The sequence below is a fragment of the Peromyscus leucopus genome, chromosome 19 (assembly GCF_004664715.2).
Source record: "Peromyscus leucopus breed LL Stock chromosome 19, UCI_PerLeu_2.1, whole genome shotgun sequence".
Classification (NCBI taxonomy): domain Eukaryota; kingdom Metazoa; phylum Chordata; class Mammalia; order Rodentia; family Cricetidae; genus Peromyscus; species Peromyscus leucopus.
In genome coordinates, this window is record NC_051079.1 from 49,216,457 (window position 1) to 49,233,997 (window position 17,541).

At 42.3% G+C, this 17,541-nt stretch overlaps 1 protein-coding gene across 5 annotated transcripts in view; it reads right to left on the minus strand.

The window, feature by feature from the left end:
- The window catches only part of Ablim3 (actin binding LIM protein family member 3), a 116,188-nt gene that overhangs the window by 63,540 nt on the left and 35,107 nt on the right, over positions 1 to 17,541 (minus strand). For all 5 annotated transcript variants that reach the window (XM_037197166.1, XM_028890123.2, XM_028890126.2 and 2 more), the window contains one exon: positions 9,424 to 9,561. In XM_037197166.1, coding sequence (XP_037053061.1) covers positions 9,424 to 9,561 — 138 coding nt within the window. The remainder of the gene's footprint in view (positions 1 to 9,423; positions 9,562 to 17,541) is intronic.

Sequence of the window (17,541 nt, forward strand, 5' to 3'; positions counted from 1 at the left end):
CAGTCCTGGGTCCATCCGAGAAATGGTGTCTCTACCTACCCCAGGGTGGGTTTACCTCCCTCAATTAACAATCAAGACAAACCCCCATAGACATATCCACAAGCTAACCTGACCTAGACAATTTCTCACTGTGATCTCCTTCTGAGGTGATTCTCTATTGTGACAAATTAACAGTTAAAATTATTCAGAGCAACACGTGTCTGTAAGATGCTCAGCCATGAGCTTTATCATTGAGACTCTGGTGCACAACCTCAGTTTTTATGTTGTTAATTTACCATTGTTTTCTTTATGGCTTGAATGCTCTGTACCTCATTTAAGAAACGCTTCTCTACTCTGAAATCCTGAAAGGATGCCTCGATGTTGTTTTCTAGACGTTTAGTTGTGTTGCTTTTCATATGGCTGCAGTCCACCCATCTGGAATCAACATTAGTGAGGAATATACAGTAGGGATTCAATTTCCCCCACATGGATAGTTAATCATGCCTGTGCTGTTTATGAAGCAGCTTAATTGTTCTCTACTGATCAGCAACAGATCTGTTTCCTTATGCTCTTTGTTCTGGTTCTATATTCAGTTCTGCTGGCCTATCTAACCAGCCTAATTCCAAGGCCCTGTGTGTCAATAACTTCCACACTAACAATAAGCAGTGATAGCTGGCCGGACAGGCTCTTGACTTTGCTGCTGTTCTTCAGGGATGTGGACAATCACAGACCTTTTGCCAAGATTTCAATTTTAACAGACTCCTAGTTTCCATGGGAGACTTTATGGAATGCACTAGAATTGCTTTGAATCTATAGTTTATCCAGTATGGCATAGCGATCTTAAATTTATATTTTTAGGTGCATTTATTTGATTTTGTATGTATGAGTGTTCTGCCTGCATGTATGCCTGTATACCACGTGCATGCCTAGTGCCCTCAGAGGTGAGAAGAGAGCATCAGATCCCCTGGAACTGGAGTTACAGATGGTTGTACAGGCGTTAGGAAGCGAATCCTGGTCTACAAGAACAAGTGCTCTTAACCACTGAGCCATCTCTTCAGCGGGCCTCCTTTCATCTGAAGTTCCCTAGAGTTTGGGTTTCGATGGCTGTACCTTGTGGCACTGATTAACCTGCTCCCCACCTTACACTTCTGTGGCTTGATAGTTAAGTCTAGAAGTGCCAGTAGATGTTTGGTTCATTACACTTTAATGGTTTGGGGTGGGGGCGTGGGTAAAATAGGCTATTGACTACCACTGTCTTGACACATCACTTCATCAGGGTGTGGGGGTAGAATTGGCTATTGATTACCACTGTCTTGATACATCATTTCATCAGAGGTCTGGGGTGAGGACATGGGTAGAATTGGCTATTGACTACCACTGTCTTGATACATCACTTTATTGGAGGTTTGAAAATTAAGATAGTCTACTTATCCAGTTCTTTGCTGCTGACCCTCCTTTCCTTTTGCAAAAGAGTTTCAGCTACAGATCCAGTGTTCAATTTCTTGGGGGGAGCTACAGGACCACTCAGCTTTTAACATTTTTTAAAGCTAAGGTTTAGTAAGTTTCACTTTGACAGGATTAATTTTTTTACCCAAGTTTTCAAATCTATTATTCTGAACTGTTGCTAACATGTTGTGGCTTCACTACAACGGCTCTCGCAGTACCTTTCTTCTTTAACCTTGTCCATGCGCATACTTCTTCTTTCTCCTTAGATGGTTTTCAGTCACTTTGTCCATTTAACTTGTATTTGGAAAGAGCTCTCTTTGGCTTTGTTCTTCTGTGGTTTCCAGTGGTGTCTACCATTTCCTTCCTCTTGTTTCCCTCAACCTCACTCTGCTTTTCAAACTTGTAAAATGGGGTATTTGGTGCACTAGTGTTCAAACTTCTTTTCTGTTATGACTATTTAAGGCTCTATGCTTTTTTTCTGAGCACCACTTAACCTTTCTCTCTCTCTCTCTCTCTCTCTCTCTCTCTCTCTCTCTCTCTCTCTCTCTCTCTCTCTCTCTCTCTCTCTCTCTGCTTTTTGAGACAGGGTTTCTCTGTGTTGTTTTGGTGCCTGTCCTGGATCTCACTCTGTAGCCCAGGCTGGCCTTGAACTCACAGAGATCCACCTGGCTCTGCCTCCTGAGTGCTGGGATTAAAGGCATGTGCCACCACCACCCGGTCACTTAACATTTCTAATATAAGTATTTTATACATCATATCTTTATCTCTCATCACTGCTAAGCATTTTCTATTTTCCATTAAGATTTTGCTGATCATTGCATCTTATATCTCATTTCTTCCATCTTGGGGTCTTTTTCCTTCTGCCTATATAACACACTCCAAAATTTCATTTAATGAGGGTCTGTGGAAATAAAATTCAGCTTTTGTCTAAAAATGTTCTTTGAGTAGTCTCAATGACATACAATTCCATGCTATAAAATCCAACTATTTAAAATGTATACTCAGCCATATTTCATATACTTTAGTATATTTGGTATTTTCAGCACATCCAAAATACACTATAATACCATTAATATCAGTACTTACATTTCCACAACCTCTTCCAACCAGTAATCTTGCTTATTCTGAGTATTTCATGTATGTAGTTTGAAATACATATTTGTGATGGGTTTCCCACATGTTTCAAAGGTTTGTTTACATTGGAGAATGTATTTCATTCCGTTTATTGATGAATAATATTCGATTGTATAGACAGAATCTATTTTATTTATCAGTTCATCAGCTGATGGCTATATGATAATTCCCTTTTCAACTACTATGAGTAGGACTGCTATGAACATCATGTATAATGCTTTGTGTGGAAATATTTTTACTTCTTTTTTTTTTGTATATGTGCATGTGTTTGCATTTGTGTATGTGGGGGATGTAGGTACCAGCGTCTATGGCACAGGTGTAGAGGTCAAAGGACAACCTTGGCTGTTGGTTCTTAATTGCCTTCTAACTTCTGTTTGGCCTGCAGCTTTTCCACACGGCAGGCTAGCTGGTTTCCGAGCTCCTAGGAATCCACCTGTCTCCACTTCTCCTCTCACCATCACTTGGATTAATTGCATTTTACATGGTTTGGGGATCCAGTATTCACTCTTGACACTCCTCTCCTCAGACTCTGTTTTCATTTTTTCTTAAAATGAAAAACCACCTAGAACTAGAATTTTGAATTCTATGCTTAATCTTCTGAGGAACTGCCAGACGTCTCTAAGACAGCACAATTGTTTATATTCCCAACACACAAGGGTCGCAATGTGTCTACATCCTCCTCAACACTTATATTGGGCTTTTCTGATTTTAGCCATCCTTGTGTATGGGAACTTGTGTGCCTTGTGGTTTGATTTGCTGTCTTTGAATTCTAATGCTACTGAGCATTTTTATGTGTTTATGGATATTTGCATAACTTCTTTGGAGAAATGTCATTTCCTTTGCCCATTTTGAAACTGGGTTATCTTTTTTTTTTTTTAATTATAAAGTGAAAATTGCCTACATTTGGGAGTGAGTTTGATCCACTGAGGATGAGTAAGTGTTTGATCAGATATCTGATGAGTAAATATTTTATTCCATTTGGGCTGTTATCTGTTCACATTCTTAAGAGTGTATTTAGTCCAGGCATGGTACCATACTCCTTTAATCCTGGCTCTTGGGAGGCAGAGGCAGGTGGATCTCTGTGAGTTCGAGGTCAGCCTTGTATAGATAGGGAGTTATAGGTTAGCCAGGGCTATAAAATGAGACCTTGTCTCAAAAAAGAAAAAAAAAAATAAAGCTTTGATGATGTTTAATTGGCCTGTTTTTCCTTTGCTGAATCTCCTTTTCATGTTATCTGAGAAGCTGGTGCCCTGCTCAAGGTCACAACAATTTACTTATCTATTTTCTCTTTAAAATTTTACAGTTTAACTCATTTGTTTGTCTTTGAACCATTTTGAGTTAATTTTTATGTTTGTAAGAAACAGTCTATTTTCTGTCTTTCTTTTCTGTCTGTGAATAATCAGTTTTCCTGGAACCATTTATAGAAAAATTCTTTTTTTTCCCCGATTGAATTATCCTGGCACCCTTGTTGAAAATAAACTGGCCATAAATATAAAGGTTTATTTCTGGACACTTGATTCTATTTTATTGATTGGTATGTCAATCCCTGTGCATGCACCACACTGCATGTTTATTAGCTTTATTTGTAGCAAGTTTTAAAAGTGAGAAATGTTGGGTCCTCAGTGTTCTTTTTCATAGTTTGCTCTTTGTAAATTGATATGAATTTTATGGACTGATTTATGCTATCTTGAAATGCATATGCTGAAGCTTTACCCCCGACTCTGATGGTATTTGGGGATGTGGTTGTCATAAGATAATTAGGTTTAGGTTTAGATGAGGTCTTGAGAGTAGAGGCCTGTAAGTTGTGGCATTAGTTCCCTTATAAGGATCTCTCTCTCTCCCTCCCTCCCCCTCCCCCTCTCCCTCTGCCTCTCCCTCTCTCTTTCCCTCCCCTTCCACCTTCTCTCTACCATGTAGAGATACTGTTGCTATGGTGGCTATCTGCAAACCAGGAGGAGATCTCATTGGAACCCAACACATCCCGATTTTGTAGTATTCATTTTTTCAGAAATGTCAAAAATACATTTCTATTTTCAAGCCACCCAGTCTGTGGTATTGTTATGAGAACTGGAGGTGACTAGACATTATACTATGTTGACCCAACTGACCTCGAGCTTTCTTAGCAGCATTATGGTCTAATTCATGAAGATGGGATGGCTGTCTGTTTGCTGTAGCAGTTTCTAGCTGTCATAATTTTTATGTGTTGTTATATTTATTTGTAAGAAGAATTTTTAAAAACTGTATTTATTGTGTGTTGTATGTGTGTGGGTGTGTATGACATAGTTGATGTGTGGAGGCCAGAGAACAACTTATGGAATCAATTCTCTCTTTCCACCATGTGGGTTCCGGGGATTGAACTCAAATTGGCAGATTCGTTGGCAAGTGCCTTGACCCACTGAGCCATGTCACCAGCCCCTGGGATTGTTTCCTCAGTTTTATTTTATTTTTAGCAGTGCTGGGACTTGAACTCAGGACCTGTGTATGCTAGGCAAGTGCTCTACCGCTGGGCTATTACATCCCTAGCTCTCTGAAATTTATTTTCCGATTGTTCATTACCAGTGCACAAACACACAAATGGTTGGAATATTGATCTTGTGTTCTGAAACATTTTTATTTATCAGTTTTAATAGTTTTTTTTTTATGTATTACATAGGTTTGGCTATACATGAAATCATGTTATCTGCAATAGAAGCCGTTTTTATCCTTTCTTCTCAACTTACATACTTTTTTAAATTTAATTTTCTTGCCTCACCCAGTGTATCGTTGAGCGTTAGTGGTGACATCAGACATTCCTATCTCGTTCTTTATCTTATAAAGAAAAATTCAGTCTTTTCACCAGTAAGTATGATGTTATATGTGGGGTTGCCTTTGTTCTAGAAAAATGTTTTTTTATGAATACATAATCCTGCTTTGACAAGTTTTTTTTTCTTCTCCAAAACATGAACAAGCATCCTACTGTTTTCCCGTTTGTTTGTTGATATTAAAGTGTCAACTGTCATTCTGTTTACCATTCATTTGCAGATGCTCTGTCTTTTATTTCTGGTTGCTTTTGAGATCACCTCTTTATCTTGATGATCTGAGCTTTCACTGTGATGTATGTAGGCCGATTCCTTTATATTTTCCTGCAGTTTTATTATACACTTTTAGCTAATGTATATTCCAATACATACTCTACTCTCCGTTGTTTCTGCTTCCTCCATGATTTGCATTTCTTTTTGTCTCTGACTTACTCATTTTTTTCTATGTTAATTCTTTGAAATCTGGCATAAAAGCTGGGTTCCTTCCAAAAGGATCATTATTTGCTTTTACTATTTTGTCAAGTGTGAAACTTCGTTTTGAATCACTGACGCTGGAAAACACCTGAACTGAGCTGAACTGAGCTACAGTCAAGATGGAAGTGCCTTCACATTGAGTCACTGATACCACCTTAGAACAGAACTAGGTGCTGAAGACACACTTCAGAGTGGACCCCTACCCTGACGAGGAGCCTTGCAAGGAAGGTCCTGGCCACCAGACTCAACCTGGAGGAGCAAGCTGAGACTTAGTTCTAATGGTAGGAGCACGAGCCAAAGCAGAAGGGCACCACTGAGCATGCACCCTATTTTATCCAGTCCAACCTTGCTCAACTAGCCAATTCGCATCTTTGAGCCCTTGTCTTATCCTACCCAACTCAGCCACTGGCCCTACCTTTTACTAGTCATTTTACCCTGAGTGCCTGCAATAAGGATGGAGAGCCAGGGACCTCTCCATCCATCCAAGAAGACCTCCTTGCTGGTCAGCAAGCACAGTTGCTTTTACTAGTGCCAGAGTGTGGGTCCAGATGAGAGTCTTCCTGCGACAAACCATAACCCCTGGCTCCTCGAAGTTCTAGAAGCGTTAAGGAGGCTCAGAATCTGGTTATCAAGGTGATATGTCTCACAATGAACCAATCCCCAAGGATTCCTGAATCTCTAGGGAAGGCATTCTGTAAACCCTGCAGAGCAGCATCTAATTCCCTCATCTGAAGGTGCCTTCTGAGAGGCTCACATACCCAAGGCTGGCCCCAGACTTAGTGTAGCTGAGGATGACCTCCAATCCCTAGTTTTTCTGCCTCCGCCCTCCCATTTTGGATTTTTGTTTTATTTTGTAGTTGTTTTGTTTCTGGTCTGGTGTCTGAAGCCTCCACCTCTCAGGTGCCAGGCGGCTCAACAACTGTTGGTGAGATTTTGGGTTGTTTAGATTTTTTTCCATTATAAGATTTTTATTTTTCATTTAACACTTCTTTTATTTTTGGTCAACCCCCTCCTCTGTGAAGTTTCATGCACCACCTTGCCCTAGTGTTTTTTTTTTTTTTTTTTTTGTGTGTGTGTGTGTGTGTGTGTCTGTGTGTTTATTAATGCTTTTCAACCTCGCTTTGTTGGGACCTGTTGGGTTTTCATTTCTAGCCATGGCATATTGAAAATAAAATTATTCATAGAAACTAAAAATATACTTTGACTCATAAAATGTATACACAGTATGAGTCTCACCCATGAATCATGTAAAGGATGGATTCTCAACAGCTGCAGAGAAGTTTTAGTCCCTTGCACCCAGCAGGCAAGCTTCCTTGCCATCCTCTTTGCTTTTGAGAGCCATTTTCCCATCATGCACTTCGAGTAGGCCCTCTGCAGGGCCTCTGCTGAGTGGTCTATTATATCCCAGCTTTGGTGGCTCTCGCATGGTCTGTTTTTCTCCATGATCCACGTAAGCTTGACGTCTCCAAGGCTTTGCACAAACCATGGGGATGAAATCTGGCACTGGCTGTTCTTCCAGCAACTCCCCTGACTGTTTCTGACCTCTGCAGATTCCTTCCTTTTATCTCAGCACAGTACAGCATGTTGGAAGAGTTGCAAGAGGCATGTGTAGACATTTTAGAATTGTAAACGAGGAGCCTATTGAAGGCAACGAATGTCCTTCCTTGTTAGTGAAGGAAACCCAAATCCTATCATTTGTTTTACCACCAAGCAGCTGACCTAGAAATATTCAGAAAAAATAATGGCCTATTTTCCTCCTTAAAATCTCCATCAAAGGAGACTCTATAACCGCCTTGTGGGGATTGTCGGCAGGCCAAATGATTCCCTTCTCTGCATTCACACCCTTGAGATCCGAGGCTTCAGATTTCCCCACAAGAGGCAAAGTTTCTCCAGGAGCTTGAGTCTGGCTTGGCTCTTGGCTTGCTTTGTCAATAGTAGGACATTAACAAGTATGGGCCAAGCTGGGGTGTGAAAGGTCTTGATTACTGAAGGGTATCCTCTTGTGCTCGGAGATCTGACGCCATCACATGCAGGAGGCCAGGCCAGCCTGCTGGAAGTGAGAAGCCACGTGCAGGCACTGGCCCAAGGTTACATTTTGTTGTGAGCAAAAAGTAACTGCTCTCTTCAGAAAATTAATTGCAGAGCTACACATCCCTCCCTTATGACATCTTTATTGCTTTTACTTTCTGTCCTGTCCCAATTTCTGAGATGTTGAAATAGTCACTCACCAAAATACTTGTATAGCTCAACTGTACAAAAGGATTTCCCAATTCTTAATATAAATATAAAATTTAAACCGCACACATTAAGACATATCCTATATATGCTTCTATAAACAAATTGGAGAACATGAAATACATACTGCTCAATGGAAAGCCCAATTGGAGCATAAAGAAAGGAATTTAGGATTCTTTTCTGTGGCAAGGGAAGCCAATCGCAGATAGATGAGACTGGAGGTAATTATTGATAAGAAGAGATCTGGAAGTTTCCATTGACCATAAATTCAATATAAGTTAATGGTAAGAATTGAGTCCTTAAGAAATCAAGTCAGTGTGAGTCCCATTGACAGAAACATAGTGCTTGCTGTATTTGTCCCACCTTGAGAACTGTGACATATTCTGGGGATCATGAGTTAAGACTAATATTGACAACCTAGAATGGACCAAAGAGGAAGCCTCAGGATAATGACACAGTAGGAGCCATTTCAGATGAGGCTCAATTTGATGACCTGGGATATAATTTGTCTTGGGAAGACCTGGATACAAGTATCGGAAGGGCAGTCACAGGAACAGCGAACAGAAAACACACATCCAACTTTCAGAACACAAACTCCAGATGAACAGATGCAAGTCACAGGTTTTAGGTCAAATTCACAAGCAGTCCACCATGACAACGGCTGCTTTGTGGATTTGGCTGCCTGGAGGCAGAGATGGGGGTACATCAGGAGAGGTGTTTGTCAGTACCCTGGAGGGGGGTATGGCTTGTGGGCGACAGGACTCTTTCTGATGAGTCCCTCTCCCTTCCTGCCGCAGTGATCCTTTCTGTTTGGAAACGGTGAGCTAGCCTTGGCGTAGGATGTAGGACACTGTGAGTCAGCTCTATGTGGGTAAAGCTGTAGCAACAGAACATCTGTTTCCAAATGACAGACCCTGCGAAAGTCACGGCAAATCTTTTCTTCCGTTAGGCTTCTCTGTTGAGGACTGCCATACTGTCTCGGAACAGCTTGCACCTCTCAAAGCCAGACTGGGTTTACCCGTGATAGCTTAAACTATCATTCACTCTTCAATTTACTGATAGTCACAAGCAGAAGTCTTTTCAGATGTAGGAGTCGGCCTAAAGAATTGTCCTTTTCTCCTGGCCGGCCCCTGTTTCTCTGAGGTGGCCAGGACCCCCTCTTTACCCTCACATCCACCCCTCCAGCTCCAATCTCACTCAAACATTCCCCTGGGCTCCACACCGCTTGAGAGTGAATTCTCAGAAGAAAGTGCTGGCCTCTACAGCTATCTCAACCATTTGTTATTCCCGTCCCTGAGCATGTGCTGGCAGGGAGCAGCCAAGAATCCGAGAAGGGAGCTGCCACAGGGCCTCCTACCTTGACAGGTGAAACACCTGATGTGGAAGTGGTTGTTGTGGACGCGGACCACTTCCCCTTTGCAGGTTTCTCCGCAGCGGTAGCACTGGATGACATTGGAGCTGCCCCGGGGACTGTAAGGACTCTGCTGGTAAGGGACTGTAATAAAAAGAAACAAGAGATCACTGTCTAGGAAGTTCTAATTCTTTGAAAAGTCACTCATAAGGTATCATAATCTTAACTAGAAGAATAAAAAAGCAGGAAGGGTGGAAATTATCCCCTCATCAAACAAAAGTCCTCAGCAGACTGATGTGCCGAACTTAGGTAGCACTGAGTGGCACTGAGATGAGCCCATGAGCCTCCTCCAACAGGCAAAGACTCAGGCGTGCACCCAGCCCTTCCTTGCAGCAATAGAAGCCAAATTGCTGAACAGAGAGAAATGAAAGAGGAAAGAGAATGCAGCCATAAGGTCTGCATAAGGTCCGGGCCAAGGTCAGATCCCTGACAAGGGACCCTTGGCATCAGATGGGAGATGGAAAGGCCCTATTGCCGGATGCTGCTCTGGTGGAGTGATGCTTTAGATGGAGGTGTCAGTCACGTGTGTGATATGGCCGTAAACAAACCCACTGCACGGCCAGTCTCGGGAAGCGGATCCTGTCGTGCATAGTACAGATACTTGACAATGATAACAAAGGCATGTTACTCATTCTGCGTTTCCTATACTATACTTTCTGTTGTTCCTGTATAGCCCAGTTCCTGAAACTGTGGGTCAAAGCCTCATATGGGGTCATGTAACAGAACCGGGGAGGATTGCCAAAAAAGAAAAAAAAATCTGGCATGATTAAAAGATTTCTGAATACGCAGCTAAAAAGATGAACATGAAATCAAATGTGTTGCGAGTCGAACTGTTCCTGGCAGCGCTCACCTGTGTTGCATTGTGGGACTTTCCCGCAGCCTCGGTTTTGAAGACGCTATGGGCACTTTCCGCTGCTCATGCCTTCACTGGATGCAGTGCTAAGGGGCACTGCCTCAGTCACCTTGGCGCAGACTTGAGACCACTATGTGTTCTGAACTACAGTGGTTTACAGATCTACAAGGTTTTCTCCTCTCAGAGACACCTAATAGTTTAATTATGGAAAAACAAAGACTTCTGCTACTTTTCGACGCTCAGGTCTGAGTACGTAAGTAGCAAATAAATGTATCATTGGGTCGTATGGTGTTAGCATGCCTGATTTCAAAAACTGCTGTTTGAGCTGTTCACTTGAGTCCCATAAGGAAATTGTTAAATCAGTTTTGACTTTGGATTGAGGCAGAATTTCCAATGATTTCTGAAATGGCTGTAACAATGCGTTAGCGGTTTTATACAACATATCTATTCGAAGTGCCACTGTCAACATTGGGCGGTGTTGTGGAATAATCCTCTTGTATGCTGTAAAGATTTGTCACTTGAATTGGTTTAATAAAATGCTGATTGGCCAGTAGCCAGGTAGGAAATATAGGCAGGGTAACCAAACTAAGAAAAATGGGAAGGAGGAAGGCAGAATCAAGAGTCTCCAGCCAGACACAGAGGGAGCAGGAGATGAACGTGCCATGCTAATAAAGGTACTGCCACATGGCAGAGCATAAATAAGGAATATGGGTTAACTTAAAATGTAAGATCTATAGATCAACAGCTGTGGAGCCTACATAGGACCAAACTAGGCCTGCTGTATACAGGAGACAGTTGTGTAGAGGGGCCCCTGGAAGTGGGGTCAGGATCTATCCCTGGTGTATGAGCTGGCTTTTTGGAGCCCATTATCTACGCTGGAATGTCTTGCTCAGTCTTGATGCAGGGGAGGAGGGGCTTGGTCCTGCCTCAACTGAATATACCAGGCTTTGCTGACTCCCTATGGGAGGTCTTACCCTTTCAGAGGAGAGGGTGGGTGGTGGGTGGTTGGGAGGAAGTTCAGGGGAGCAGGAGTAAAGATGAGAGGGGGATCTGTGGTTGGTATGTAAAACAAATAAAAAAAACTTCCTTAAATAAAAAAATGTAAGAGCTAGTTAGTAATAAGCCTGAGCTATTGTCCAAGCATTTAGAATTAATATTAAAACTCTATGTTGGTTATTTGGGAGCAAGTGGTTGTGACAGGAAAAATGTCAGTTTATAGGATGGTGCTGGAGAGATCTATTCACTATTAATCTCCTGTTTAGACCTGCTCACAATTACTTTTGACATCTACTTTTCATGAGATGTAGTTAGTTTAACCACCCTAAAATCTTGGAATTGAATAATAGGTACCTGCCTAGATCACAAGACCTCAGGGTTGAAATGATATTTATAGCCATCTGATGCAACCTGATGAAGTAACTTTGCATTTCTTGTAGTAGCCTTAGTGGTCTTTTATGAAACATTATTCAGTTTCTTTATTTTCACTCAAAATTAGAGACACAGTTAAAAACCATCTGCTCACACTCTGTTAGCAGGTTCACACTTGTTCTGAAAACACCACTTAGGCATGTGGACTTCATGGATTATAATAAGTTTGCTTGGACTCTTGAACTACAGAGGGCATCTAAAGAGCACATCCTTTCAAGGTTCTTAACCTATGTGATTGTCTGTTCACTGGCATTTGAATGCTTTCTAGGCACATGAAGGAGTGTACATGGTGACTTGTTTGGCATTGGAATCTGAATGGAAATTGTGTGCATTCATTCCCTCAAGGAGCCAGTGTTCGATTTGCATATTGCCTTTCTCTTCACCTAGCTATGAGTAAAGGAGATCTTGATGATGCCCAAGATGCTGGAGCCTGGATCCTTGCATAAGCATCCCTTATGAGCAAGAACAAATCTTTGTTGCCATGGCTCCAAGACTTAGTGCAGCACAACCAAGACTGTCCTATCTGCTCCATCTGGCACCTGATATTTTCCCTAACTAAATCTGGTGTTACCCACATCATCCTCAAGCTAGCTTCATGGTCAGGAGGTCTATGATCTCTTCAACTCATCTTATCCTCTCTTCTCTTCTTCAAGACAAGAGAACAGCGTTTCTAATTCTTTCCTACTTACAGGTGTCCCGAATTAAGACTGTGCTGCAGAGCAATGGCCTGGTTGCTTATGCCTGAAACTGGATTCTGAGAATTTGTAGCTAAGGTGGAAGAAAAATATCATAAAAAGTCAGTTTCACTGGCCTTGAACTCATAATTTTCCTGACTCTGCCTCTCAAGTGCTAAGATTATAGTATCACCAAGATGCCTGGCTCAATTTCATAATCTTTCTCTCCATTAGTCATTTTTTTCTTTTCTGTCTTAAATTGAAGACAGAAAAGATAAATCAAAGAAATGCCTTTATTAGCCAGGTAAAGAAATCATTAACTCATTTAAATGAGTTAACACGGAAAAAATGCATTAACTGCCTTGCCAAAGGCTGAGAAATGACTCAATGGTTAGGAGTACTTGCTTCACCCACACCAGGCAGCTCACAACTTCCAGTAGCTTCAGCTGACATCTCTGAATCTGACATCCTCTTCTGGTCTCTATATGCACCCATGCATATGTGTGTGTGTGTGTGTGTGTGTGTGTGTGTGTGTGTGTGTGTGTGTGTGTGTGTATCTGTGTCTGTCCTGGAAATGTTGACTGGAATCATGACCATCAGTCATGTCTCCACAGCTCAAAACAATTCTCCTCACCTAGAATATTTCATGAAGCATTCCCTTTAGTCCAATACATTTTCTTTCTTTTCTAATTTCTGCTCAGAGTCCCCTAGAAAATACTACACTCCCTCCTCCTCTCCGGCTTGTGAGAAAATATAAATCGTGCTCATATGAGCAGCATGGTGGTATACCACTGCCAAGGCAAGCAAAGCTGCGAGCCTGAAAACGAAATAAGAACAAACAGTACAGCCATCCCCATCAGTGAGGAAAGCTTGGAAGACTCTCAAGTTCCCACCAGACCAGCAGCACACGTGCTCATCTATGACTTTTTATTCAATCTGTCTTATAGTTCAAGAGCCACCATGCAAGGTCAATTAATTTTTTTCTAACTTAGGGAAGTAGATTTGTAGGCATGATCCTCCATCAGAATTCAGTCTTGAGCCTGATCAAAAGAGATAAAATTAGAGGGCGGGGGTGGGTGGGTGGGTGGTGGGTAGATGAGGAGAACAGGTCATTGTGAGCTGAAACTACTCTGTCCTCCATCCCACCTCCAGGATGAGGATGCTGCCATGAGGATGCTGTGTGTGGCCAAAGCCCCAGGAGTGTGTGATGCTTCTAAGTAGATCATTAGCAGACATTAATGCACCCCTGTGAGAGTTCTTCCAGGTTGCTGATAGAGGCTGATTATAAAAGGGTAGTGTGACTTAATCTTACAGGTATGCTAAGATTTTTTTTTTTTTAAATACTAGAGAGTGTCAACAAGAACTCTGGGGGGTCAGGGATGCTGGGCTGAGATAGGCCACATATGCACCTGCCTTGACAGCGATCTTATTAGCAGTGAGATTTTGTATTTTCGGCTAATTAGATTAGGAAATTAACCTAACCTTATTCTTTGTGTAGATGTGTATGGGGATGTGTGGGAAACATGTTCCCCCTCTCTCCGCGATGTGTAGCTCCTGTGAAATGCTTATTTATTTGGATTCTGATTTTAGTTGTGATGCCAGCAGACAGAACCTGGGGCTTTGCACATATGTGCCCAACAAGCTCCGTCACTGAACTCTCCCACACTCCAAATGCTGAGATCCGACTTGTTCATTTTCTCCTGGTTATCTCCATTCCCCCACCACCTTTTCAAACCTATAAAGTAGTGAGGTGCACTCACATGACTTACCACATTTATCTCATGGGTAAAGGTCTTTTAGATTCCAAGTTGATTCACATAGAGATTTCCAGACTACCTCAGGTGTGAGGGCACTATTTAAGGGTGGTAGAAAGCCTTACCGGACAGCAGTTCTCTTTACTTGTGATATAACCCATGCATGGCACTGTCAAGTGTAGGCAATATAGATTATTATGTGACATGTTCTCGACATGCTTCCAGGGCACCTCTGGCGTCTTTTTGCATTATTTAGGGGAGAGTCATCGCTGTTGCCAGCCCTTAGAAAGTGCTGTCTAGTGGTGCATGCCGGGTGGGCTGGCAGAAACAGCCTCCACCCGCACTGTTCATATCTGCATTGTTCGGTATACTAGTCACCAGCCGTAGGCAGCTGCTGGACATTTGAAATCTGACTAGCAAGACTGAGAAACTGAATTTTGAGTTAAACTTGATTTTAATTAATATAAGCTTACATATAAGTAGCCATATGTGGCCAGTGGCTACCATATTGGACAGTAAATATTCTAGTACTACAAAAACAGAGCATATAAATTATCTCACAGATAGCACCTTTGACATAAACTATTCTCTCTCTCTCTCTCTCTCTCTCTCTCTCTCTCTCTCTCTCTCTCTCTCTCTCTCCCCATCCCCGGAGATAGAATCTCTCTATCAAGTCTAGAGGTTAGTCTAGAACTCACAGAGATCCTCTCGCCTCTGTCTCCTGAGTGCTGGTATTAAAGGTGTGCACCACCACACCTGGCCCATATTATTCACTTTTTTTATCCCCCAAAGTTTTAAAGTTGTTAAACAATTTGTAATTGGGACCAATTATACACACCCCCACACATCCTAAATTTGGTCTCGAAACAAGATTCTGAGCTGTGTAGAAAGCACTGATTTTCTTGGGCTGGAGAGAGAGCTCAGGGGTTAGGAGCACTGGCTGCTCTTCCAGAGGACCAGGGTTCCATTTCCAACACCTATAGGTAGCCCGCAACCATCTGTAACTCCAGTTCCACAGAATCTGATGCCCTCTTCTGGTGTCCAGGGGCATGCCATGCATGTGGCACACAGATATGTACGAAGGGACATACACATTTTAAAAAATCAAGCCGGGCGGTGGTGGCGCACGCCTTTAATCCCAGGACTCGGGAGGCAGAGCCAGGTGGATCATTGTGAGTTCGAGGCCAGCCTGGACTACTGAGTGAGTTCCAGGAAAGGCGCAAAGCTACACAGAGAAACCCTGTCTCGAAAAAACCAAAAAAAAAAAAAAAAAATCATATATACGTATATATGCAAATGACATAATTTCTTCTATTTTGTGGCTGAAAAAAACCTTTATTGTGTATATATCTCACATTTTCTTTACCCATTCATCTGTTGATAGGCAGCTAGGTTGATTCTTTAACTTGGCTCTGGAGAAGAGTCATTTAATGAAGAGTGGTGTGCAGACATGTCTGTTGTATGTCTACTTAGATCCCTTCAAGTTCATACCCATGAGAAGTATGGCTGGATCATGACAGTTCTAATTTTAGCTCTCTAGGAACCTCCGTGCTGATTTGTATAGTGGCTTCACTAATTTACGTCCCCACCCACTGTGTTTGAGGGTCCCCCCACTCCGTCCTCCCCAGCATCTGCTTGTTTCCAATGAGTCTGACTGAGCATCTGATTCCGCACCTGTGTTTCCTCCCTGGCTATCTTTTTACACCTTCATGAGCCTTTCTCTGAGAGGGCTGGGAGTGACCTGGGTTTTGTTTCCCTCTCTGTTGGTACCTAGTTTTCTAATTTTGGATAAATCATATGACTTCTCCAGTCTCAGCTCTGTTCTTGGCCACCACGGATCTTAAGACAACATGATTTATAAGGCTTGCTCTAATTAACAAATGGTTTTGCCTTTGTGGTCTGCTCCTGGGTTTCTCTTCTTCCACCCTCAATCTCCTCTGCTAAATGGTCTTACATCTAAACTAGACTCTGTTTTATGTTATCAGATTTATTAGTCTCTTTAAAAGCAGATAATGGCACAGTTTCACTTGTAAGCATTACAAGTGAAGTTATGTTCTTTCTACCCAAGGGCCACCTGTACAATCTTTCCTTCCTTCTCCCCAAGGGTCTCTTGACCTTGGAGATAAAAGTGTTCTCATATTTTTAATAGAGTGTCTTTAGAATACTCTTTAAAAAGTAGAGGCACCTATGCTGTGCTGGAGTATAATTAAAAGAGCAACTAAACTGACTGGGAGACAGCCTAACAGCTTGAATAATTGGCTAGACGTGTAATAAAAACAGCAGAGTTTCTGGTTGCAAGGTGAAACATCCAGCAGAGAAGCCACTGCTTCAGCAATGAGCTGGCGATGGCCCGGGGCCCAGAGAAATGCACACCTAGGCAGGGTGCAGGGTACAGCAGCTGCCACATGCAGCGTGCTGACTTCATTAGGACCTAAAGTACCCCGAGTGTGTTCTCAAGTACTAGCTAAGTACCAAGGAGACCCAAGTGCGGATTCTGGCACTTTGTCGGCACAAAGCGGCGGTATGAAAAGTTAAAGGAGGTTTGCACAGGAATGAATCTGGTAACGCACGGTGGGATGTTGGGTTTGATTTCAGAGTTGAAACAGTCCTATTGGCATGGTCTAGCTTCCTAAGCCGAACCCAGAGAGACACTAATCTCTGCACTAGAAGAAGAAAAGCACGTTTGTATGCTGGCATGGGCTGGGCTTTGGATTAGCCTTCTAACTTGATTGCTGTGTGACTGAGCAAGTTGTAAAACTGAGCCCTCAATTTCCTTATCTTTAGAATGGGAATAACTCAGCATTTGTATTTAGTAACTTTAATTGTGCTCAGGGTTCTCTTTGACAAATTATTTAGGCTCAAAAAAAAAAAAAAACCAAAAACAAAAACAAAAAACCACAATTTCAAAGACCTTATCTTGAATCCATTGTAGAAATTCTTCTGAAATTACCCCTGTCAGCCAGCCACTGAACCTTGCTCAGACAGTTCTCTAATCTATGGCTGGGCAAATCCAGCAAGGGTTCCTTTCTGTCCCTTCCTGGTGGCTGTCAAAATAAAGCTATTGGTTGCTGACCACTAGCCATTTTGAGCAACCTCATCCTTCTCTGGGGCTCTCTGTTTAAGGCTCTCTGTGGGCTGCAGAAGAATGTATGAATTGGGCACTTCCTGCTGCGGGAATGAGACAAGATAAATCGGTGCTATGTATTTTGAGCACACCTGTTGTTCCCAAAGAGAGAGTGGGTTTTGGTAGCATGAACTTATTTAGAATAAGTGAGTGATTTTGGGGTTTTGGTGACCTCAGAAGGCCATGTCTGTGCCTGACAACAATGCTCAGACCTTTGGAGCAGAAAGGGGC